This window comes from Lichenostomus cassidix, chromosome 3 (genome assembly GCF_008360975.1).
Source record: "Lichenostomus cassidix isolate B80296 chromosome 3, HeHo_3.0, whole genome shotgun sequence".
NCBI lineage: Eukaryota > Metazoa > Chordata > Aves > Passeriformes > Meliphagidae > Lichenostomus > Lichenostomus cassidix.
In genome coordinates, this window is record NC_139483.1 from 28,857,776 (window position 1) to 28,884,331 (window position 26,556).

General features: G+C 42.1%; 1 protein-coding gene and 3 long non-coding RNA genes across 6 annotated transcripts in view; 2 read left to right on the forward strand and 2 right to left on the reverse strand.

Annotated features, from left to right (window-relative positions):
* The first annotated feature begins 10,385 nt into the window (after nt 1-10,385).
* LOC146439350 (uncharacterized) lies at nt 10,386-12,674 on the forward strand. The gene is made up of 2 exons (XR_014850765.1): nt 10,386-11,450; nt 11,774-12,674. It is a non-coding gene; the product is annotated as an uncharacterized LOC146439350 (long non-coding RNA).
* Nucleotides 12,675-13,013: 339 nt separating this feature from the next.
* LOC146439351 (uncharacterized) lies at nt 13,014-14,947 on the reverse strand. Of its 3 annotated transcripts, XR_014850764.1 has the most exons (3): nt 14,666-14,947; nt 13,644-13,890; nt 13,014-13,247 (listed from the first exon to the last, which is right to left on the reverse strand). It is a non-coding gene; the product is annotated as an uncharacterized LOC146439351 (long non-coding RNA). The 3 variants fall into 3 exon arrangements; XR_014850762.1 differs by having other exon boundaries at nt 13,014-13,890; XR_014850763.1 differs by having other exon boundaries at nt 13,014-13,925.
* A 5,246-nt stretch (nt 14,948-20,193) lies between these two features.
* LOC146439352 (uncharacterized) lies at nt 20,194-24,961 on the reverse strand. Its single transcript, XR_014850766.1, has 3 exons — nt 24,835-24,961; nt 22,399-24,036; nt 20,194-21,862 (listed from the first exon to the last, which is right to left on the reverse strand). It is a non-coding gene; the product is annotated as an uncharacterized LOC146439352 (long non-coding RNA).
* The window catches only part of KCNK5 (potassium two pore domain channel subfamily K member 5), a 35,665-nt gene continuing 33,698 nt past the window's right edge, over nt 24,590-26,556 (forward strand). Inside the window, exon 1 of the mRNA XM_085055078.1 lies at nt 24,590-24,994. Within this exon, the coding sequence (XP_084911204.1) occupies nt 24,809-24,994 (186 nt within the window). The 5' untranslated portion in view covers nt 24,590-24,808. The remainder of the gene's footprint in view (nt 24,995-26,556) is intronic.

Below are 26,556 nucleotides of genomic sequence, written 5' to 3' on the forward strand. Positions count from 1 at the left end.
GCTGTCAGCAGGGGCAGGGTAAGGATTTGAGCATGGTCTTGGCCAGACTTTTGAGGCCTTCTACTGTCTACCACTTAGTCCTTCATCATCACACACCGTATTTCCAGTGTGTACTTCCCTTTTGGCATCAGCAATATTTTGTAATGATTCCAGACCTCAGGCAATGCAGACTATTTAAGCACCACAAACAGAATCGCTTCTTAACTTGGTTACAACTTTTTCCACCAAAACACATTTTCCAGAAAATAACACTTTCTTACTGGCAACTCTATAACTATTTTTTAAAATTATTTTCTCTCTGGAGACACACTGGTACTTTAAAAGCTCTTGGCAGAAGTCTGTCAAGTTGGCTGCCTGGCTAAAGGTGTGACTGCCTGATGGACTCACAATCTGGCTAAGCTTCTTGGGGAATCAGCCAGCTTCCTTGGCTTCCCTGCTTATAGCTGTGCAGGTATTTTGGCTGGCCAGTGGACTGGGTTGTTCCCATTTACTGGAAACTTGGCCACTGGTGTTTTGTCCTAAGTACAATGTTAGCAACCTGGAGTTTTACACAAAGCAGAAGCTGTTTTGGTTGGGTTTTTCCTTCCTGCCACCACTACTCACCAGGAATATAAAGCACTAAGTAGTGCCTTGTTATAAGGTGTTGTGTCCAAGTAGAAAGGTTTTGATACCACTTTTGATCAGAGTTTGTGTTGCAAACTGTGTCTAAGGTTGGTGGCAGCAGACTGCAGTGATTTCTGGTGTGGTCTAAAATATGATTTGTTTTCATTAGTTGATTCATTTTTTCCAAGAGTAGAAAAGAAGATAAAAGCCGTGTTGTGCCCTCCTTTTTTCTACTCGTCTTGTGATCTATCAATGTATTTCAAAAAGTCTCCTGTCTTAGATCCTTGACATTAAGAAAGTGTTAGAATTTTTTTCCTCATTCCTGTTACATGTGGGTGCATGTGATGGTCTTGTCTGGTTTTGTTTATGTAATGAAACATCAGTGCCCCAAAGGCACTGGTCATTCATCTACTTATGCCAGAATTCCTGGCACTGTTTTGGCTTTTTCCGGGCAGTCTTTTTGTGCATCGGCATCAACACATGTGAGAGCATGCCTTCTTTTATCTTTTTCAAGGGACCTCTTAAAAGTTTTGTTTATTTGTCTTCTCTACAGAGCTTTTTGGAATTTGAATGAAGCTAACAGACAACCAATCTGACAAAGAATACAGACATCGTGTTTTTAGAAGTTAGTATCACTCTGTTTCCAGTGAATTTGTAGGAATATTTTTTCAGGAGGTATAACTTTGTATATCTAAAGTGTAAAAATTTTTAATGGCAGTCAGTTTAATACAAATTTCACATTCAATTTGTCTTGTCCAGCCCAGCCCAGGAATGTCTTTTATATCTCATTAATGTAACTCTCACATATTCATGCAAGCTACTGCTTAGTGCATGCATTCAGTGCAATTACAATTAAACCTTTGGACCACAATCCATCTTCTCAGATCCTCTGAGTTTTCCCACGTCACACAAAGTATATAAAACAGGCACTCCTTTCTCAAGAGTTTGCAAAGAAATTACCTGAGCTAGACAAACTTTGAGCAAAGTGTACTTGGATTATTTATCCCAGTGTTATTTATAAATCCAGTTTGAATTCAGTAGATACCTTTGTCTAGATCCTGGTTTTCTCCTCTTTTACCACAAAGATAAAGGAGGATGTGACAGATACTGGATTTATCTGATAGCCTGGGAGTCAGGTGCTTTCCTGGGCTGTGAGAAAGCCTGGGTTAGCACCACAGCTCCACATTACAGTATTACAAAAGAAAGACCACAGAAAAGTGTCCAGGAATGAGCCTCCACCTGTTGTGTGAAAAACTCCCTGGAAGGCTGGGGCTACAAAGGTTTGCACAAAGTGAAAGTGCATCAGCAGATAACTGGAGAGTGCCTCTTTGACCACACTTGATGATTATGTCAATTTTCTGAAAGGTGAGCAATGGAGACACAGGATGGAGTTAAATCTGGATGGTTCATGTCCTTTGCAAGTGCCAGAGTTCTTGGGGTACTGAATAAAGGGGCAACTCTCTCCCCAGGAGCAGTCCTGAGAACTACTGCATCTCTATGTGTTTATATTTAGTTTTGGTGACAATTCTTCATATTAAATATTTTGTATTACCCAGAACATGACATATCAAATTAAATCATTTTCTAATAATTTGTTTTGAAAGACGTTTCAAATTCTGAATTTCCCCCCCAGTTTTTATTTGGCTTCCAAGCCACAAAATCAATTATTTGACAGCCATCTGGTAAATGCGTCTGATGAAATTGCTCAGAACAAGTTTTACTGAAAATTTTCTGTGTTTATGATAACCTAATTGCTAAGCAAATATTTTAACCATTTACCTTCCCTTTGGCTCCCGCATTTCTGTAAGGTTTTCAAGGACAACCAAAATATCCAAACACAGCTTGTTCTTTTCTGTGAGGATTTCCATGGTCAATATGTGGTTCCCTTGCATGACCTGTGAGGAGAACAATCCGTGTTTTTATGGATGTTTTCTAAAAATATATGTATTTTCTCATTGTGTTGCACACACCACTGAGGAGCCAGATATGTGCTATCCCTTTCTTTTGTAAATACAGAAAATGAGACATGTAGAGAAATGAGGTATGTAGATTGCTGGCTTGACTCTACCCAGGCAAAGCACCCAGAAGGGTTTCGGGTCAGAGGTTCTCTTATCTTTGGTGAATTGAAGAAGTTACTAGATAAGGTACTGTGACTGATCACAGTCATGGTCACAGCACTGCAAACTAAGGAGAGAAGTCTAGATGTTCTCCAGAGGGTGTCTAAAGCTGTCCACACTGAAATAGCTGTACTTTTTCAGCTGAATGGGCAGCAGCTGCTATTTGTGGAAACTGAGTTGGAAACTCAGTTGGAAGCTGAGCAGTGAACTGTTGTACAAATGCATGAACCCTAATGTTGGCTCTCGGATTCTATACTGTACCAACAGCAGGAATTAATATGGCTATGTTACCAGGAGCATTGGCTGGGAACTGATGCAACAGCTTTATCAATCCAACAACCACAAGAAAAATGGGTAATTCAAGTTTCTATCGGAATGATATTTACTTCCTCAAATCCATGGTGTTCCACCCACATTGTAAAGCTGACCATCTGTCAATGTCCTTGTTTGACAGACTGACCTCAGGAACTGTTTCAGATAGTTACACAGATTAGCTGAGCAGATGGTTTTAAGTAAACATCCACCCAAGTGGGTAACATGTGCTTATCACCCCAGCAGAGCTGACAGTCATGTGCCTGCAGCTTTACCCATTCACAGTGATCAGAGCTCGGTTCCTCTGAGTGATGCAACTCCTGCAGTGCCCAAAAGAGGTACCTACATAAACTCTGATTTACCAAAGCATTTAAACCTGTATTAAAATATCAACACAGCAATTAGACTTGAAGCTTGAATTGAGAACCTTGTTCAATTAGAAGAATACAGGACTTTCCGTGAGAAATCAGACTGAACATCCAGCTAGTCCAAGCCCACTTGAGACTGTGGCCAGACAGATGGAAATCCACCTGTCCATCAAAAATGGAAATCTCCATTCTTGATTCCCACTGGTAGACAGAGGGGTCAGGGAGAGAGATGGAATTTCTCAGCCCCTTTTTGTCACCACGTGTCATCTTGTTGCTGCAAGCTTTGATCCTGAGAACTGTTTGTAGTTAAACATGTAATGGGTGTGTGAGTAAAGTGCATGTTAGATGGATCTAACTTGAAGGGTGCTGGGACTCTGGTAAATGAATGAGGTTTGACTTCTCTGATACACTTACTAAAATTGCAGACAGATCAGCTCAACAAGCATGTACAATTTCAGTTCATTTTCCAATGGTCTCAAAGCAAACACATGTCTTGAAAGGCATATGCTGAAATTCTAGGTAGGGTTCCAAAACCTTGAGATTATTTAAATTAGATCAATCTTCGTCTTAGCTTCTCCTTTCTCTCCTTCCCAGCCTCATATTCCTTCCTTGTTCCTTGTGCTAAATCTAATATTTGTATTTCAATGTCTGCAATATAATCTGGTTGTGAGATCATAAAATGGTTTGGGTTGGGACCTTTAAAGGGCATCTAGTCCAAACTCCCTGCAACGAGCAGGGACATCTTCAGTGAGATCAGATTGCTCAGAGCTCCGTCTCTTGAATGTTTCCAGGAATGAAGCATCTACCACCTCTCCAGGCAACCTGTTCCAATGTTTCACCACCATGATTGTAAATAACTTCTTCCACATATCTAATCTAAATTGACCCTCCTTCAGTTTTAAATCAGGACCCCTTGTCCTATACAACAGGCCCTGCTAAAACGTTTGTTCCCATCTCTCTAATAGGCTCCCTTCAAGATGATCAGGTTTAAACAGGATCACTTTTTGAAGTAATTTTTTTTCAATTGCCAAGGTCACTTGCAAACCTGTGGACCATTTCTATTCTTTTCCCATGGTAAATGGAATGTAAAAGCTTCATAGGCTTTGAATTCACCAGCCTCAGACAAGACATGTGTCTCTCATCTCTTCCACTCAGCTGTGGGAAGATTTAACCTTCTAAAATTCCCTTAGTGTTATATCTAATTAATTTTCTCTTAGTGTTTGGAGCTGCAGTACCTATGGGAGCACTGTATCTGCAGAGCCAACTTGTATAGCCAAGATCAGACCATGTTTTTGGCAAGAGGCCACTGGAGCAGGAGAAGCAACAAACTTATTTATAGTAGGCATTTTGTCCATCAGAAGAATGTCAACAGACAAATTACTATAACCTGCCTGAACCAGCTCAGCCTTCCTGTAAATGAAAGCCCAGATTGTATTGGGAATGTTTGTTTTGCCATTTTTCAAATACATGAAGAAATCAATGGTGTATTCATGGCAGTCAGTAGAGCAAGTAGTTATTTTAGATGGACAATCCCCAAACCCTTACTGCTGGCACTAAGGGATTGCAGTTCTGGCTGGTATCAGCATTAATCCTGTCTGGGTAAGCACAGATTTGCCTGAGTCACAATTTTAAGCTGTATCAGCTGCCATGCTTTCATCTATTAGTTTCAGGAATGTGGTTTCTGCACCAGATCCATCTGGAAATTACCCCCTCAAGACAGATTGCTTGTCAGTATCTCCTTAGGGCCTGTCTTCAGCACTGAACTCTGCTTTTTCTTTTTTTTCTATTTTTTTTTTTCCACCTTGGGTTAGCTGATGTACATCACCGATCTGAAGATAAAAGGAAAGGTAAAGAATACCTGCAGCCATAAGAACACTTGCAGTGGGACAGGGGAGAGGTGCTGGCTGTGGGTTAGAACCTTAGTACAGTAGGACTTTGTAATCTTAGGGACACCTAGAAGCTGTCTACCCTGTCATCTACCTGCTGGCACACTTACTGGGCAAGTGAGTTTGGGGATAAGACTGTACAATGTTCACAAGAAACACAGATTTTTATTATTATTATTATTATTATTAATATTATTATTTAATCATTACTTTGGAGCCCTGACTCTTCCATTTTGAGCTATTAAAAAACTCAGTGCTCTACTTTTCACACAGTTTCACACGCTGGTTAATCTTCGTTTTCAACTACATTAGGTCCTTCTGTACCCTCATCTTGGTAATTTTATTTCATGATACCCTTTTTTTATTGACAGGGAAGTAGCTGGTTGTTGTTAGTATTTTCAAGGTGGTGCCCTGGAGACGAACACTGACTGGAGAAGCATTGCCCAGCTGTCCCAGAGCCTCAAACAGAATCCCAGAACTTCACAGGCAGATATAAAGGGCTGGTGTAGTCAGGCCACTAGGTCCATCTGCAAGCCCTGAAATATTTGGCTGCATTCAACTACCAAGAACAGAAAGAGGCTGTTCTATGAATTTCTGATGTAGATATTTAGATGTTTTTCTGTTCAAATCGTTTCCCTCCTCATGGAAAATACTTGCCTCTTGAAAGCTAGGATTAATGCTGAAACTGTTGTTACTCACATTACAAGGCGAGGTCTTCAAGTTTAGCCAAGAATATATGATGATGATGGTGATGATGATGATGATGATGATGATGTACCTTTGTGTCTCAGATTTGGAACAAATGCCACCATGTCCAGCGGAGGTAGAAGATTAAAATATTAAATCTCCTTGGTTATATTAAATCATCAGATTGATGACTGAGGCAGGGAAGGAAAATTAAGATCATGAAACTGTCTTAAGCCTTGCTAACATTTTGCTTACTCTGTGTATTGACTCTGCCAGAAGCTATATCCTCATTCCTAACTTTTTATGAGTCTACATATCATAGGACAGTTTAACGGCTGGATTTTTCAGCCTGCGTGTTTGCAGTCCTCTCTCTGACTTCAGTTTCACTTTGCATGCTGTCTTTCTCCCTTCCACACCCTGCTCTTTCCCCTCAGTGAGATGCAAATAGCAGATAACTGACAGTTTAAGAGCTTGTGATCACCGCTGGCTTTCATGATTGGAGATTATTACTAAATGAGACATGAGAAATCCCCAGGCATGGAAAAAGTGTACCTAGCTTGGAGATCAGGTCTCTCCACAGAACTTAAGCCTGGAGACCTGAGATGGCTTAACTGTTGAAGTTCCTGTCATTTCTGAGTGTGAAGGTGACCTCAAAGTGATCACTGCTCCTAACTTGCAGCTGGGCAAGTTTAAACAGTCCTAGTCAGAAGTGCAGGTTCTCTCTTTGATCTCAACTTATCCTCAATTAAATATTTACTTTGGACTTGTTTTCTAAGCTAGGACTTTATGCTGCACTATGCAGGTGGAGACTCTTGCCATTTTAAGACCACTGATATAATTTTCAAGATAAGCCTAAATTTTAGTGTCTTAGAGAAGGTCTGAGCTTCTTGGACATGCAGGTAATTTCTAAAAGGAGTGTCAAACTTCTATATTACTTTACAGAAAAGACAGCTATAGTGGTTAGACAGAATACACCCTGATATATAGGAAGTTATGAGCAGGTTTAAGGATTTAGCTGAGGTCAGTAGGCAATTAACTAAAGCTAAATCAACAGAGAGAATGCTGTGTCCACTCAGGTTATATCAGGTAACTTCAGTTTCTACACAAATATAAGACTTACTTGCCTAATACCTTTATAGCTGTGTGAGTGCAGCTTGACACAAGGAACTGCTCTAAGCAGCCATGAACGTGTCTTTCAGTGACATCATTGCTATAATGCCATACTGCACCCTAAATAAAAATGATTTGGTGTTATGTAGTCAGGTGGAAATACTGATGTGTGGTACAAGATAATAACCCCTCACTCTGGGCATCCTGAAGTTGTTCCCAGCAGAGAGACCTTATTTCACACAGCCTCCCACATTCCCAGCAGTGGCACTCAGAGATAGGAAGCAAGAAAACATTTGGTTTTGGAACAGCCCATCTGGCAAGGCAAAGCTGATAGCAGAGGACCTGGGTGCCTTGGAGGATAAATGTGAGCCACCAAGTCAGCAGTGTGGCACTGACACAGAGCTCTGGACTTGGAAGCTCAAGTTTTGGTTGCGTTCCAGACTTAATGGCTGGACTCACAGCAGACTGCACATCCCTAGTGGATCCAGTCTGCATTTTATCAGAAGTGCACTGAAAATATTCTGGTGGAACATTTTGGGGTTTATGAGTATATATTTTCTAATAAAATCCTTTTACATTTCAAGTTTCTCACTACTCTCAACCGTTAAATTTTCACAATCACCTTTTGTCATATTCACAAAATTTGTTCCAACGTTTGACTCATTTGACTCTGCTACTGTTTGGAGACTGTGTAAAAATTAATTTACAAGGAAAAATGACAAGAAAAAGAGTACATAAAATTATGTATGTTAATGACAGTCTTTGCTTTAGCATCACATCACCTTGCAAGGGATTTTATGATCAATATATACTATTTCTCTCCTCATAATTTTTGGTTTTTTTCTGTCTTTAGACAACTGCTTTCCCAGAACAAGCATGTTCTTTTCATAAATTCTGTTCATCTAGCATATTGGGGGGGGGGGGCAATACTGTAATAATAGCATAGTATATTATTCATATAATAATAATTTTTAAACAGTTTCTATTTTATATTTGTGTGGTACCATTTGATATATTTTCTGGCAAAAAAATAGTAATAATAATTGTGCTGAATTATCAGTAGTTCTTGAGCTTGACAATGTGTAATCTAAATGGAGAACTTCTAAAAACCATGTAGCTATTCTTTTACTCACTGGGTTCTGATTCATCAGAACTTTTAGGCACTTACCTAAATTCCTGTGTAGCAAAGAATTTAATCTTCAATTAACTTAATGTTTTGAATACATTTTTTCAAGAAAACACTTAAATTAAATGTATCTATTATTGAACTGAATTATAAATCCACATTAACCAAGACAGCCAACTGGGTTAAAAAGAACCACAAAAGTCATTTGGGCTATGTTTGCAGCCAGAAATTTTACTGTTCCAAATATACTCTAAATTGAGGAGGAAGATATATTGAGAGTGAAGTGTTTACATCAGAGTAATTCACTACCTTATGAGAAGCAGAACATTGTATCTGGTTTTTTCAGCTGCATTTTTCCTACAGGTTTTACCTATAGAGTTATGCTGGCAAAAGTCATACCTCAGACAAAAATGCTAAACAGTCCAAACTGAAAATGACAAAGAAATGAATAACCTTATCTGTCAAATACATCTTGAGTTTGTGAAGATAGAGCTGGATGGAAAAATACTTGCTCTGCCTGAAAAAGTAATCCTATTGCTTAGTTAACCAAAGGGTTACCAAATTATTAGGCATTTTAGGGGGTAAACACCGATCCACTACATCACAGTAGCAAGATAAAATACAAATGAGGATAGTAAAGTCTGAAGGAGGGGACTAAAAGAGGTTACAGATTTATATCTTATCTTTCATAAGTCCTGGTTTCTGTTTTCATTCACATATTGCAAGTGGCATAAACATTAGATAGTAATTAAAGAAATGAGACAGGAACACACTGGTAGAAAGCAGCACTATTACACAGCAGCCTCATGTGATAAAGCTGTATTCCAGGAGCAGGTAAAAAGAAGGGCAGCAGCTAAAAACCCAGCAAAGGACAGAGAATGCCTGAAACAGCACGTCTTCTGCAAAAATTATGTTAGGTTTGACATTATTTTTGACACTTTCTTTTTTAGGGTTGGGATTTTCAAGTAACTTTCTCTGATGTTAAAATGATTTACAAAGTGAAAATGATAATTTTTCTAGTTCTCACGAGGTTCTGGAATTGAGAGAATTGTCAATGCTTTTTTTTTTTTAACACTGGCTTACCTAAAGGACTCCTCTGGATGTTCTAGAGTAAGCTTTTTATTTCTATTTGAATTACTGTTGTCAGTGTCTGATTAAATAATATGAGAGAATAGGAAAGAAGGAAACATGAAGTCTTTAGCAAAGACTTTTTTCACCTAATAAGTCTTTATTGGGCATTAGAATTGTAAATTTGCAAAGGAGACACTGAGTAGCAGTTAAGTAGGCAGAAAAGAGTCCCCATCACTTCAGAAGATCAGCTTCATTTTTCTAGCTTGTTAACATCCTATACCAATGTCTGTTTACCAGTGTGATACTTTTTCTAATTTTTTTATCATTCTTAGATTTCTATTGATATTTTATTCCTAAAAAATAAACCAACAAGGTGGAAAATCCACAAATTCAGAGGTATCCTTTTGCTCTTTTTTTTCCTAAGAGGAAGAAGTGTTGAAATCTTTTTTGTGTTATGACTTAAGAAGAGTATTGCAGGTTTTGGTTTGTTTGTTTGCTTTTTCTTTTTTCTTGGTTTCCCAAAATTTCCTGTGAATCTTTGAGATTAAGACTTTAAAGGTACTATGGAATAGAATTTAATGTAAACATATTTCATTTAATCCAAAAGCAGATCAGTATGAGGGAGATGTCCCCAGAGGATTAGTCAAAGGATTTTATCACTTCCTAACATCTTACATTGATTAATGTTCTTTTATCTGACAGGTAATATTCAAATGTATAAACCCATAATACTATTATGTAAATCTATGTCTACAGCCATCTAGGCAAAGTCACATTCATGGTTCTTACTAGTAGCTCTGTGGTTCCTATGAGGAATTTGAAAAGTCTAAATCTGCCATTACTGTTACCCGAACTTTAATCTGATCCCTAAACATGAAGTGTAGGATAACTTTTAAAATGACCTTTCTTGGAATTCTCACTCGTTTAGAAACTAAGAATCATACTGGGAAACAGTTTTGTAAGCATGTGAGTAAGAGATGTTGTATTTTTAACACATGAATATCTGGAATGTATTTCTGTTTTCATGAGAAATTGATGAAAATTGAATTCTCTAAGGTTAGGTGAAGTATTGATCATTTTAACCACCCAATTATTCCATGGACTGATCATGCAAAAATACTTTCGTTTTGTATTGTACTAAGAAACTGATACTACTGACAGAGCTGGCAGACTCAAACTTCAAGCCACCTGATTTTTCTAAATTCATCTACTTAGGTCAGAACTGTGTTTGTCTGTTCTCTAAAGAAAAAAAATATTAAAAAAGGTCAGTGCCAGAAATTCAGCACTCATACAACACTTTGCTAACAACTTGGTGCCAACAAGTGGCCAGTGGGACTGGTGACACACTTCCTTTCCGAGTACTGACAATAAAGAATTTGAATAGTACATTGCATAACCTGAAGATTTGCATTCCAAAAAATAGAGCAAGAGTTGAAATGATTTACAGACTGAAATCCAAACACCCAGAGGGAGTGAAATCAGCTATTCTCAGAGGCCACTACAGTTTGAAAAAATCGCCAGTCTTGCTGTCCTGCTCACTTTCCCAAAATGTGACAAGCAAAGATGACCTTGTACATAGCTCCACCATCACATTCTCAATTGGCTAAGCACTGTTACAGCTCCAGAAACGAACAAAGGCAGATATGTTCTGTGCATCTTCATATTATGGTATATCTCAACATATAGATTTATAATTTGATGTGATAAAATCCCATTATGGGAAACGAATACTATAGAATAACTTTCAGATTCCACTTTTAACTATCCATAATACACAGAGGAATCCATCTGTGAATGCTAAATTCATTTACACGTGCAAATTGCATAACTGGTTGAACAGTTACCAGACTTGTGTGCTCAGGTGGGGGATTATTTTAACATCTCCCTCAAGTTGTGTGGATGCAGTGTAGGCGTTCTGCTGAGTTTATGACTCGTAACCTTCAGGGGAGACCTACAAAAGGGGTAAAACGTTCTCTCAAGAACATACTTAATTTGATTAGTTTGAGCTTAAACATTTGAGCAGCCTTTGAACCTGAGCTGAGATGGTTCCAGGAGCCTTCCTTGAGACAAGTACCTCTGACTGCAGGATCAGGATTGCCATCGCTTCCTTATTTAAGGAACATACTGTACATAAAAGGATATTATGCTGGATCTGGAAAATTTTTTACAGGTATGCACTATGTCTGTGGTTAGGTACTTAACATGCACTACTTTCAAACAGGACTGTGTATTTAGGGCATGACCTTGACTCAGGAGGTTACATATGGCAGGGTTTGTTTAGTTTTGAGTTCCATTGCATTTTATGTTTCTGCTCACCACTGTCTTATCTAATTGTTCGTATTGCTTTACACATCCACTGACTGCGTGCTTCTTCTGAGAGAGTCCCTAGACAGTCCATCTCTGTGCAAAGAAGTACTAGTTGGTTTGTTGGGGTTTTGAGGTTTTTTTATAAAGCTGATTCTCCCCATATGTTCCTTCTTTTCTGTTTTAAAGTTGTTTCTCCACATATGCCGGACCTTGAGAGAGGAACGTACCTTCGGAAGTAACCAGCGCCCTTCAAATTCTTATCTAAAGGAACCCCACAGGAAACCTTGGAGCTCTTGCAAAAATTTGGACTGTCTGTTATTTATCAGATTTACAAGGACACTAGTCTTTGGCCATCAAGCCCTCCTGAAGCCACGAACTGTTCTCTCCCTTTCTCCTTGCTTTTAACAGTAGAGGTAAACATTGACTTAAGTTTGCTTTGTGCCATTAATCTGTAATAAAAAGGTTAACTATAAATGCTGACAAGATCTTAGCTCAGTATTAGTCCTGAAGCCTGACATCAGCGCCTGGTTATGTCAAGTTACAGGCTCTCTAGCAACTGACAACAAACATTCGGGCCCAGCCTTCTCTGGGTGGGGAAACTGCAGGAGCATCTTTCTCACAGTAACCAGTGGTCTGCCATCATTTCCCTGTCAGGCAGAGACTTTAATAGGTGCACATCTCTCAACATCTTCTTAGTTGCAAAGTTCCCAGAGTTATTTTTCCCTCATATGAAAAGGCCCAAACATTTCTTATATGGCTTGTTCTTGTGACAAGCCAGAAACTGAAGTAACCTTGTTTGAGTAACAACACAGAGACTTATTATAAAACTGTCTTTTTAAGTGTATTTCAATTGTGTCATTGCAATTATATGCACGCAAAGCACTGCACGAACAGCCAATGCTTGGGAAAGTTAAAAGGGATACAGATACAGCTTATTCTAAAATTGTGAGGAGCAACTGGGTTTAGAAATTGTTCCAGGAGTACAATAATATAGTTTGGGCTTCTCTGAGGATAGATATTATTATCCCTCCCTGAGGGAACCTGGTAAGTGGTCCAAAAGAAAGCAAATAAAAAATATCAAAAATAACATTGTGTAGAATGACAGTGTGTAAATTGACATCCTGTTGGTCAAGTAAATCAGTGAGAATGATGGTGACAGAGAATATTGTCCAGCAGGAATAGGAGGCAAAACTTTCATTCCAATTTCAACTGATTCCCTGTCCCTTTTCTTGCTTCACTTTCCCTGCCTCCTTGTTTTACTCTTTGTTTTTTGTTGTTTTGAAGTTTTGTGGACTAGGGTAAATCATACAACTATATCAGAGCTGCCTGTGAAAACACCTTCCCATAACTGAGAGCTTTAGTTAGTGTTAAATAACACTTATAAACGAATTGGAGACCATTAGGTAAAAGAAATAAAAGCACCATATTCTATTATTACATTAATTCAAGGAGCTTCTGCTGGTTTATTTTTTGGGCCAAATCCTGCTCTGTTTGCAAATCAGAATAAGGCAAAAGCCTTTTCAGTCCGTGATTATTTTGAACTATTTCCAACTTCCTGAAATATATTCTGTCCACAGCTGAAGAGTTCCTGATGAATCTAGCCAGTTTGAATCTTGAGTGCTTGAGTTTATGACGTGGTTATCTGTACAAATGTGCAGACCTACAAGGTTATAGTTCAGTATTTGAAGCATTATATCTTCACATGTACTTGTCCTCAGCTTTCTTAAGTGTATTATTTACAGCATTTTAAACAATAGAAATTACTACAGCCACTGCACTCAGAACTAATTTTTCTACATTTTCACCTGGAGTGATATCCCACACACACTGTTTTGTAATAAACAATCCACAACAACAGTGGATAAGTGAGTTGACTACAGAGATGGCTCTGCTCCAAAACTCTGAATGTATGTCTGCTCCAAAAGTCCTGAATGTATCTGAACTACAGCAAGTTCAAAGAAAAGTGAGTGCAATGAAACTCAGCTCGTTTTAAAATGGTTTTTTTCCCTGACTCCATGGCTTCCATTCATTTTCTTTGATACAAATTAGTTCTCACCTGGGGCATTTGCATTTACTTCTCTGAAAGACAATTTTAAATTGAAGCAGGGGCTGGCAGGAGCATCCTGCTAGCACAAAAAAGAAACCTGGTGGTTTAAGACAGAGCTGGTGGTTCCTCTTTTCCCTGCTGGCTGAAAGGGCACTGTTCATGTCACTGCCTCTCCTTCCTTCAGCTGGTGCCATGAGACTTCCTCTCCTCTTCCACACTTCTGCAATTGCTGACACCCTTCTGAGAGCTGCAGTTTCTGTATTGGAACAGAAGAGCTTTTCAGAACTCTGGCTGCAAAACACAGGAACCCAAAGAATTTATATATTCTCTGACCTTATTGCTGCTTTTTTTTTTTTTTTTTTTTTTTCAGTTCTTTAGCATACTCTAGTCCTTTGATAATTTCAATGTTTTTCTAGGGGGAAAGGACACATTTGCTTTGTGAGGAAGCTAGAGGAAGCTACAATCTTAGTAACCAGTATATAATAGATTCTGTTAAAAGAACCTCTCTAGCCAAGCACGCACAAACTAATCTTTCAGTAATAAGATACAAGACACAGCATTCTTAGGTCTTGGGAAGAGAAACATGGTTAACTGTATGGAATTTCTCTATTTCTAAAAGGACAAGTCAACCCTGCTCAGTTATTTCTGCAGTTACGGAGGCAGTGGCATGAGCCTTTGGTAATGCCAAGAGAAGTCTTGCTGAGCCTGAGACAGTTTGAGTGAGATTCTATCTGCTGCTACTCCTCCACTGCTAGTAGCATCCTCCTGCACCCATCCCTGCAGTAGTACCATTCTGCACCCATCCCTACAGTAGCACCATGCTCCTGCACACATCCCTGCAGTAGCACCATCCTGCACACATCCCTGCAGTAGCACCATCCTGCACCCATCCCTGCAGTAGCAGCCCCAAGGCAGGAGCAGTTGCCAGCGCTGCGGCTCCGGAGAGGAAGCTCTGGAGCCTGGGGCTGGAGCAGGTGGAGGAGAACCTGCAGGGACCAGCATTCAGAGCAAGGTTGTTGAGCAGCACGCACCTGCCAGCAGCGGCATGCCCTGTGCATCTCCTCCATGCGTGATCCGACATGCCCGGTGGCAGACCGGGATTAGGAGCTGAGATGTTGGCATGCATTCTCAAGAGATGATTCCCTCTGACCTCCTCCCCTCTCACGTGATGCAATCGCTCCAGAGTCTCGCTGTTCTAGGCTCCTGACAGTTCAGAGGTCTGCAAAGGGTTGAGCCAGACTTGTTTTTTATTGCGGGTGAAATACATCTGGGACAATGGTTAAAATGAGACCTGTCTGTCTGCAAGACTTGGAGGGCTTGTATCCATTTCCTACACAATGGAATTTCTGAAAGAATAAATGTACACAGGGCTGAAATTCACTCAGTATCACTCAGCTGTGCACAGTCCTTCAGGGAGAAAGTCAATACACGGAATAAAAAATACAGAGTACTACTATTGTTATTCTATATATGTGTTTGATTCCACTGTCTTCCCTGTTGGCCCAACAAGTGTTAACATTACAGCAGAGGCAGCTTATCCTGCTAGAAAACAAACTGGCTGCAGGACTAGCCATAGAGAAGATACTGTGAGAAGAATCAGGATATGAGAAACTGCCAGAGCTCAATGGGAATAAGTTATGTGCCTAAAACTGCCCCCAGAAGAACAATAAATCTTTCAAGTTTGGAGGACTTTCTATTATAGAGAACTTAATTGCTCAGCTTTGTGAATGTGACTGTTTCAGCTGAGGGCTTTGCATGTTGCAGGTGGCCTGTGTTGGTTTCAGTGGTTATTTACAGGTGTCTAAAAGAGGATTTGTGAGTTCTGATATATTGGCTGCCATATACTTAGTGTTACAAAAAGATACAACTTTTTGTGCCGTGCATTCCTGTTCATGTGTAACCTCCCACAGTCAGTTTTGCCTACTTTACCAGCACAGAATTTGCATAGTTTTAAGAAACAGAAATGTACTGGGAGTAGGGAAAGTTCTACTGACTTTCTAACTCTATGGCTGTGTAGTATCTGTCTTACTGTGGAGCTGAGTTTAAAAGCTGGGTCAGGTGTGCTGCAATCTCTTCTCCTACCCAGTCTGTTTAAAACCAGGCATAAATGGTGTAAAGAGACTGACCAAAAAAGGCAGAGAACTGGATATGCAGCTTTGAAATTAGTTCAGGAGAATATCAGAGTCATTCTTTCCATTGTTATTTGAACGCCCTCATTACTGCATGGTACAGTGTATTCTTTGCAAAAGCAGTGCATATGGGGGAACAGATTGGACAGTGTTATAGTCTAAAGCTATTTGCTTTTCACTCTGCGAGGTACAACTGAAAACATAATTCACTGTGGGGACTAACTGAAAGGTGAGTATTGCTTGTGTGTGCATTGGCAAGCTGTCAAGCTGCTGCTGGGAGCTCTTCCTTACCCTGCGCCCTGCTCCTGAAGTGGGTACTCGACTGTCCTGAAAAGCCTGTGCTGAGCTGCGAAAGTCACATGTGAAAAGACCAAGGGGTTATTTGATCTGCCTCCTTAGCAGTGCCAGATCCCATCTTTTATATTTTTCAAGGCATTTTTACTTTTCCTTTCTTTCTCTCTCTGCACCACTGTTTGAAGATATTCAGTCCTTCTCTCTGCACAGGACTGAATTCAAGCTTTATGTCTAAACCACAATCAATGTAAACAATATTAGATTTCTAATATGGAAAACTGCCAGACTCAAAGGAATTCTCCACACAGTGGAGACCATAATGAAAGGTCCAGATTTGAAGTGGATCTTAGAACTTGGGATCTCTAAGTTTGGGATCTCTGTTCAAAAACTGATGAGTTTGCATCAAGGTTAAATGGAGAAAAGGCATTTAAGTTTTGCCACCCCAGATAGGAAAGCCAACCTTTTTCCAGAAAATAAAAATGATAGCTGAAATATCTGTTCATTGTGTGGCCCTGTTGCATCCAACACAGCCAGCAAAGTCCTCCCATGGCAGCCAGCCTGCACAACTCCTCCTGGAGGTTCCATCTCACCCTTTCTTCCAGTGCCCAGCTTATGGCAGTAGCAGCTTTCCTTCTGTGTCTTGCCAGTGAGGCACCACAACAGCTTTTCCCACTGTTCTGTACTAATAACAGATACCAAAATCCCCTCTCTGCTTTACCTATGAACCCCAGCAATGTCCTTCCTACACTGTTCTGTTAACAGCTGTCAGATTCCCACACATTATCATCATAATAGATATTCCAAGTGTAATCTTCCCACATTTTCCAAGCAGCATGCCCTACAAGCAGTCCAGGTATAAAGAGAGGCAAAGGAATTTAATCTCTCTAAATGCCATACAAAGCATCTGTACACTGTAATAGAGAGCTGCAAAATAACTCACTTCCCACTGCTGAGAATAGATATTTGTTAGTTAGGGTATAATTGTGTAACTAGGGCTTTTCCCAGCATTAGGAGGAAATCTGGGAGGCATGTCTTCAGTTGACACATGCAGGTTTAATGATCTTGTCCGAAGTGCTTGTAAAAGACTAGTGTTGAGACAAGCCCAGAACTAAATGACTCCTTATTTATTAAGCAAGGCTGCTGTATTTGCACTAGACAACACAGCAGAAGAAAGACTTCTGCAACAGCTCATTTATTTATCTGGCTTAGACATTACTTATTTGTCCTGTTCTAATAGCACTGTGTCGATTATCACTTCCTTTAGTCAAAAAGGAAGTTGCATTGCCATCTGTTTATAATAGACACACACTGAAATAACATACAACACAGTCAGTGTCGACTGGCAGGTTCTGGCCACTTCTGTCTAGTGAAAGCAGCACAGTTTCTCCAACCCAGCTACGGAACATGATGTTTTTGGTAGGGCAGGGGCAGATGTCGTGTGATCTGCTGTAGACCTAGTACAATAATTTTAGCAAGGCAGCCCAAACCTGTCCATATGCTCGTGACACCGAGGCAGTAATGCAGGAGTGTAAGCTCCAGACTACTTTTAGACTTATCTTGGAAGAGGGGGAGTGAAGGGGTGGGGGAGTGCAGTTTCTGCAGGACACATTTCTGCACTCAGATATGAGCTGTGGTAATCAAATCTCTCTTACGAAAATTAAGGGCTTCAGGCTTCTTGGTATAATGCCAGGGCAACCTTTACTTGGACAAAATGCTGCTGCTCCTCCTTCCTCTGTGAAAATTTCATCACGAAAGATGATGATGCAAATTGCTTTATAGGATCACAGACACACCTTTATTAACTCTGATTGTCACTGAATTGCAAAAGATTGGGGGTGAGAATAGGGAGTAGTGAAGCAAGGGTAGAAGATGAAGCACACAGAGGAGCTAGGCTCCCCAGCCTGGAGAATCTTTATTGTTACAAGTATCCACATTCAGTGAGTTCATGGCTGCTGAACTGAATGAGCATTTGCAGATTGATCCCATTATTTGCGTACACTTCCGTATTCCAAAGAAATCCTGCAAATAAACACATGCAGGGGAAGCGCTGAATTTTCTGTCTTGACTGAAGCAACGCCATCTGCAGAGTTCACCCATCTGCTTATTGACTTGATCTTATAAAATAAATGAACTAGCCCATTTAGTTTTTATTTCCTCCTCCTCCCATTTTCGCCTCTCTTTGGCAAAATAAATAACTAATATTCAAAGGAAATGAGTTGTGAAACCTCTAACAGGCTGCTAACCATTAGCTTCTATAATCCATGTTGCCAATGCATTATTCCCTGGGGATGTTCAGCCTCAGATGGTCCTCTTGAATGAACAAAGAAGCTTGGGATGTTCACTCCTGTTTGGATGCCCTTAGAGAGCACCACAGCCCTTTGTCTTGATGGGGTCAGTGTTTCCTCCTTCATATTCTTCTCTCTCTCTCCCAACAGCTTCAGAGATTTTTGCAGAGGTACAGGTATAGTTAGAAGTTGTCTATTCTTATGCTCTCTGCCCTCCCTCAATTCTGCTCCCTGCTGGGCCTCTCCCACACCTCATTGTGGGCATCATTGTGAGTCCAACCTGAGTTATCAGGACTTCCCCATGAGCTCCCCAAGGAGAGCAGCAACATGGGGGATTTGAATCTGCTCCCATTCACTCACTTCTACACTTTCCTTGGACTTTGTTCCAATTGTGGGACAGAATGATGAACAGAGCACTGCTGAGGTGCTACTCAACAGGAGGGAAATATCCAGGATCTGACTTGCTTTTCCACCTCAGTCATGGGTTATCTTGCAATTGACTGTGACCATGCACACACACACATCCCTACAGAGTCACTGAGAGCCAAGAGCATGGTGCCCACCATGAGACCTGGACAGTGTAAGTTAGAACTTGCAGGCAGCTTCTGTTCCTACAGCAATGACAATAGTCCTACTGTTCACCAAAGCACTGGACCAGGAAGGACTCTTTTCTGATGTTCTAACTCAGTCACTTTTGTGCCAAGTTCCCTCCCAAGAGTCATATCTTCGAGTCACCTGGATTTGCTTGCTACTTTTACACTGAGTTTTGGCATGTGGTGGCATGTGCCTTACTGGAAGGCAGTAAACACTGAGATCCAAGTTCCTCCAAACTCTCTTAACACCTCTCCTGATGATGGTCTAGGAGGGTACAAAGCATAAATTAAAAGCCATTAACAGCTTTGCAGGCCCTTAACTTGCAGGACAGCTGTGGATGCTAATGCTCAGCCTTTGCTGTCTTCTTTCCCAGTTCAGGGAAAACACATGATGGAGGAGGGAGCAGAAGAAAAACACATAACAGGCTAAGAGGCTGTGGAGGTTGACTCTGCCAGGAACTCTTGTCTTCTTCCAAAACTCCTTTACACATATAAGGGAGAGGCACATGCATAGAGACCACGTGGGCCATGACCCTTCTTTCATTCCAGAACACCAAGTACAAAAGCAACTAGTGTCCATAGGAAACAAAAATTTTAAAAATCCATACTCCTTTAACTGCATGTAGCCAACTCTCTCACGTAGTTACTCAATCTTTTCTTTCCCTAGATAAGACCCAATCTAACCTCACAAGCTGTTGCTGCAGGATTTGGAACAGGAGAACAGATGATAAAAATATGATCCTTTTCAATGTTTTTTTGGTGTATAGCTGTCTTCATTTGTTATCCACGAGGCTCTATTCACCCAAGGGGGGGGAAATCATCAACCTTCCCTCTGCTTTCCCTCTGCCGAAATTAATGTGCTGACCTTTTTCTATGCAGGGAAGAGATAGGTGGGAACAGCTCTTCCGACATGTTGACTAACAAAACGTGAGTGCTCCACACCATGCATGGAAGGGAGCCCAATGTGGATTTGGGAGCTGCCCAGTCACATACAAGGCCCTTCATTGCACAACCTGGCACACAGACACGCAGCTGTGCAACCCAGCTGGGAGACGGGGGAGGCTAGCAGCTCTTTGAGTTCTCCCCTGTAATCCAGCCCTGTCATATTCAGGCAGTAACACTGGAGAAGGTATGCACTGCATGCACTGCATGACACTAGATGGATAAAAGTTAAATTAACCTGGTTTGGGAAACAAGTCTCAGGGCAATGTGCAAACATTCATCTATATTACTATATAAAAATAAAATTTAATTCCTTCTTAATGACACAAAAATAAGACTTGACAGTGATGTTTTACATAACAAAATAACAGATTGTTGCATATTCACTGACTCTGTTACCATGGCGCTCAGCTATCCTTGAGTGTATTATCTGGAAGAGTAATGCCCTCCGGGTATCATGGTGGTAAAAGCCAGTTCAGGACTGACATTGCACGAGTTGGTTTTTTGTTTTCAGAGCTGTATTCTGGAATGCTTAGATCACTGACATGAATGTCAGCATGAAGGACTGCCATAAAGCTTTTGGCACTACTAGTGAGGTCATGGTGGAACAGACAGAGAAGGCCAGAATATTTCTTTTTAAAATAGTTTGAAGGAAAATGTGTTTCATCATCCAGTGACTGCTATGGATGGCTGACGAACAAGGCAGTCAAGGAAATACATGCAGAAAAACTGTTGAAATACCTGGGCTTCTTCCTGATGAAGACATTTCTCTCAAGCACTGCAGGTACTCAGCGAAAAACAGATGATCCAAATGCATACTTTTCCTTGAACATATTACAGCCATTCCACACAGGTATTGTACTCATCACCAGTTATTCATTAAGCAGCATGACTAACATCTGTCATGTGGTGTTTGTTCACTCATTATCTGTCCATGGGTGAAGAAGTCTGTTGCAGTGGTATGCAGGTTGTTTTGGCAAAGGTTTTTATTATTTTTATTATGATTTACTATGTGTTACTGTACATTCAAGGCATAAAATGTGCTTTGTGTAAATACTTAAGCTAAAAGGTATGAACAATCCCATAGAGAATTTTTGATATTTCCACAAATGTCTCATATAAAATTCTGCATCATCTGCACACCAGCCTTACCTTCTCTGTGTGCACTGGACTACATCAAACAAGACAGACTGCTCACAATAGTCACGACAGTGCACCCCTCAACTTAGTTAAACCATACATGGCTGGGTGCCTAACACTTGAAGGCAACGTTGGAGGTGTCTGGATTTCAACAGTTAAAAAAATATGAAAGATGCAGAGTTGACAGACACTGAGAACAGTCATCAACCAGCCAAAATCAGACTTCTAAGTGAAAAATGGCAGAGACTTGGAGCTGCTCACAGCTCATGCTCAGTATAACGTGCAGTCTTTGTTACTATGACAGGTTTCTTTTGCCCAAATAATGTCTTTTACTTGCTCCATCTAAAACATTTTCTGACATTTATTCATTCATTTCAGGCTGTTCTAGGAAACATCTGTACAACAAATGTGTCTTAGACATACAGCTTGGATGAAAGAGATTTCCTTTTGGACTGGACAGCCTGAAATAACGTCCTATGCAAATAATACAAATGATTGATACTTGTGGTATTGCTCACCACAGTGCTTTCTGCTGTTTCTCCCTTGATTTTTAATGAGATTTAAAAGCCTGTGAGTGAATAACCCCAGCCTTTTCATTAACTTAGCTAGCATGAAAAGCTGTGGGGCCTATGTGGCAGGTGCTGTGGGTTGACAATAAGGGTACTGTTTAATCCAAGGGAAACAAAGAGGAGAAAAGTGCCATGAATAAAAGGATATGGGATCTTTTCTGAGGTCAGGAGAAGCATTTTAGATCAAGAGGTGAAAAGAGAGGCCAGCTACACATAATGTTCCTTCTTGCCACACTCACTTGGCCAGCAGCAGGAAAGTATACCTTGTAATTTGTTCTGCAAAAGACAATGGAATCAAAGTGAAATATATCTAAGTGCTTGAAGTTTGTTTATACTCAGTGGATCACCTCTGCTTGTAGGAGTAGCTGGTTATGGTCCCTTGGGGAATAAAATATTCTTCCGGATGTTGCCTCTTACCAGGCTCACCTCTTTTAAACTCGGGGAAACACAAGGAGACAGTCTAACAAGTGCAATAGCATTTCAACACAGGGGAAAATGGTATGTGATTTACAGGTTTGTTTGTTTTCAAATACCGACTGACTCAGTTACTGAGAGTACTAATTATGGAATCATTATTGATGAGGATTGGGAGTTTAGACTGGAAAGTAGAAATGTTGAATGAAAATCACAAAGAAACTCTGTAAAATGCCTGGAAGTGTTTTTGCTTATGTCTGTGCCCTGTAACTGCACTGGGTTCAGGGTCATGCGTGTCATTCCTTGTGCCTTTAACATACTGTTTCAATGTATAAATGGACCTTTAGAGACTTAAAGACAGATGGAGAAGAGTACAGTTTCAAAATTTAATCAAATACCTTCCAGTTACGAAGCACAGATGTTCAGGGTCAGGAACACACAAGTGCAGCATTGCTGTAACGTGTCAGGCTACTGCTGCTGCTGTCAGAATCACCTAACCACTTGCAGGTGACTCAGAAGAAGGTGTAAGAGCACCGAAAGGAAAATTATATAATAATTTGCCTACTGAAAGTTCTTCAGTACTTTCAGTCACTTGCCATAAGTACTTATTTACTTTATGATTTTAAACTTTACTTTTAAATCAGTGAGTGAGGCAATGACAGATGCTCACATTATTAATTTATGTGGCCAATGGCTTTTCAAGTTTTGCAAAGGTCTTGGGCCAAGTGATAACACCTGGGATTAATTTTCTTGTAGTAATCATGCATCATGAAATTCTTTTCCTTTTAATTAAAAGGAAATTACAGCCTTTCAACTTCAAGAAGCATCCCCCATTTTTGCCTTAATAAAAAAGATTAGTGTAGTTTATGACACTCATTAAAAAAATGTTTATAATACTTTTTGCTTGCTATTTCCTCTAGCATATATAAATTACTTGTTTGTAACTACTGCAATTTGAAAATCCTTTTCTCTTCTTAATGTTTTCTTTCAATAACCGGGAAATCCATGCAAAGACTGATCACTTAACATGCTTGTGGATTTTGTGGTTTCTCCAGTCCTGCTTTTAGGCTGCTAGGAACGTCTTGCAGATATATTTTTATTAAGCACTATATAAATTAGTAGGAAGGACTGCTTAAGGGCCATGTGATTTCCAGGGGGAAATCTCACACGAGCATCCATCAGGCATGATTCAAAGTTTTATACAGGTATCTCCATACACCTTCTAACCAAGGCATGTTCCTCTGCAGTTTATGTGCTCTCCTTTTTATTTTCTCATACTCTGTTGCCTGTTTTCTACTTCTTTCCTTAGTCTTTCCCATTCTCCTCCATTCCCCCTCTTCCCATTTCAACTATGTCTGCATGGGCTCATCTTAACCTTTCAGTTTGTGTACTCTATTTGAGTACCTATACATCCCAAATCTCTTAGTGCTGATGCAGTTGATCTGAACCGCTCTACTTCTTGAGTGTTTACTTCCTGTTGAAGGGGCTGGAAGAGGAAGAAAACCAAGTTACCCCCACAAAAACAAGGTTTGTAGTACTGGCCGTGTCCACACCAGAAGCACTTTGCCAGGGTGCATAACACATGGCTGTATCCTCTCCCTGACCCATTTAACCCCATTTCCAGCCCCATTCGAACACGGAGGAATGTGGGCTTGTTCGTGGCTGTACGCAGCTCCTGGAAAAGGCTTCACAAACAGGGTGAGCTTCAAGAAAGCTTCAGCCTGGAAGATGTTTTGAGAATCCCATGGAAAATCACTACCCGTTGTCTCCCCTGCCTTCCCAAACACACAGAGAGAGTACACAGCAGTATTTATTGAAGGTACCAAAGGCATGAAAGAAAGGGAGATGCAGTTTCTGCTCCGAATGATCTGTAATGCCCACGTGTGGACGTCCCAGGGAAGGGGTGAAAACTGCGGACACCGTCTTTTCTCCTCGGTGCTCCTGCTCACCTTGCCCCCACGCTTCCATGCATCCAGGAAAGCTACAGAGCTCATTTCACAGCCTCCCGGCATCGAAAACGAGAAATTCCGCTCAACCTGCCGGCATGAGGGAACAAGTAAAATAAAGCTGAGCTACCTTCCTCCTTCTTTCCCTGACTCACGGGAAAACACGGAGGCGAACGCACGGACGGCTGCGGGCGCACGGACCAGCCATGCTCAGGGAAGCAGCCGGGCCGGGCTGCCCTCTCAGCCCCTCACGGGCTGCGGGCAGGCAGGGAGGGAAGAAGGAGGTCGCGGCCCCGCTCCCCTTCCCCAGGCGGCCCCGGGAAGGCGGGTGATGGCGACGGCCGGAGCCCACCGCCGCTCTCCCGCCCCGCGGGGAGCGCCTGTCCCTGGCCGGGCCGCGGGCTCAGTGTCCCCGGGCTCGGTCCTCGGGCTCGGTCCCCTCCGGGCTCGGTGCCCGCGGGCTCGGTCCCCCAGGGTTCCGTCCACCGGCGGCCTCTCCCCGGCGGCAGCGCCGCATGCGCGGGCGGGGGGGGAGAGAGAGGAAGCGGGAGAGCACCAGATTCAAATCGCAGCGCTGGAGGGAGGGGGGAGAACTGGGGGAAGAGACAGCCCGAGGGGAGTGGAGCGAAGCGCAGGAGGGAGGAGGAGAGAGTGGGAGGGGAGTGTGGAAGGGGAGTGTGGAAGACTCTAGGGCAACGCGGCAGAAGCCGGGAGAGGAGGCACGGCGGACGGCCGGCGCAGAGAGAGGTGTCAGGGGAAGGACAAGGGCGGCTTTGGGCACCCACGGTCGCAGCGCGGGGCACCCGCCCCGGCTCGCCCGCCCGCCGCGCTCCGCCCGCCCGCCTCGCCCGCCGCCGGCACCATGGTGGACAGGGGCCCCTTGCTGACCTCGGCCATCATCTTCTACCTGTCCATTGGCGCGGCGATCTTCGAGGTGCTGGAGGAGCCCCACTGGCGCTCGGCTACCGAGGACTATAAGCGGCAGAAGACGGAGCTGCTCAAGCAGTTCCCTTGCCTGGGCCAAGAGGGTTTGGACAGGATCCTGCAGGTACAGGGGCTCCGCCGGGGCGGGGGCGGGGGCTGGGGCCGGGGGTTGCCGGGCAGCAGCAGCGCCAGCAGGTGCTGCCGGGTGCCCTGGAGCGGAAAACCCCGCGCCCGTGGGCTGAGGAAGCGGCCGGGACCCGGCACAGCCCGACAGCGTCTGTGCCTTCACAAAGCCCGCTGCCGAAAAACTGTCCCTCGAGCGGGAGCGCAGGGAAACCTCGTAATCGTTCCTAACTGCTTAATGATAGAGCCCTTAAACGGATCCGCATGGCCTTCTCTGTCCCTCTGAGTGCGAACGGAGCCGGGGGTTGATTTCAGCGTTAGCTGGCCGCCCCGAGGTGCCGCCCGCAGTGGAGTGCGCTGCCGCCCGCAGTGCGCTCCCGCCCGCCGCTCAGCCCGGCGCCCTGAATGCCGCTCTTGTTTGAGCACCCGCGGTCGTTCCTTCTGCCTCAATGCATGTTGTGTTAAGGAAAAGGGAAGGTGAAGCCAAGTGTTTCGATCCTCTTCTGTTTGGTCTGATTTTCTTGCCCTTCTCTTGTTTTATTCTTCCCTCGCTAAATGCTGGAGAGGTGCTGGGGGTCCCGGAGGTCGGTCGGGGTGACTGGGGGAAAGGGTGCTCGGCTCGCACGGAGGGATGCTCGCAACTGTTGCGCTGTTATACTTTAGAAGACTGACTTCTTTTCAAGCCATAAGGAGTTGATAATCGTCCTGTCTCGCTCGTCTGTCAGAATGCCTCTTCAAAACTAATTATTAATCGATAGCATGTATTAAATCCGAGAGCAATATAAACTTGGTTGGTGCCTTTTTATGGTGTGGCATCCGTTAAAATGTGTTGGGGAGCAATGGTGAGCCATGAAAAATAGGCTGCCCAGGTATGTGGGGCTCCCGTGGTGAGAATGAGCCCGTTTGGGACTTTTATTTCAGATATGTTTATACCAAATAGATTTTCTATTCATTATGTTTTGGATTTTTTAAAATTATTTTCAAATCCACTAAAAGTCTATTAAAAAGGTAAAATACTGAAGAATGGCAAAGTGGCTCATTAGTTTTCTTGGTGTAATCGATACTGTGCAAGCTTAGAAGAGTATGGGCTCTTGATCCTGCAAGTTTGTGGTTTAAGTTCCCTTTCTTCAGTTGGTGGCTGCCTTCTGTCTGCTTCAGATAGCAGAGCTTTCTGGTGATAGTGTTCTCATTGTTACCATCTGAGTGCCCTGTGAAGTGTGTTTTTGTGGTATACCGTGGAACAGGTGGATGGAGGCTTGAAACTATAAAGGGATGTTGGAAAATGAGAAAGACGTCCTATGTGTTTGGAGTACGTTTTTGCTGTTCTGGAGTCCTAATGAAATCTTACTCTAGGTTATATCCCAAACCTGTTTTAATGTACTCAAGAAAATAACATTTTTTGGATTGGGATGTGCATTAAGCCTGGCATGCTTACCTTACTGCAGACATAATGCAGGATCTACATTCTTTCTCAGCTGAGGATGAAATTTATGTTGGTGTGAGGGAATCATTGGGGTTTTTTTGTTTGTTTGTCTTCTCCCATGGTCCGTATCCCAAATAATC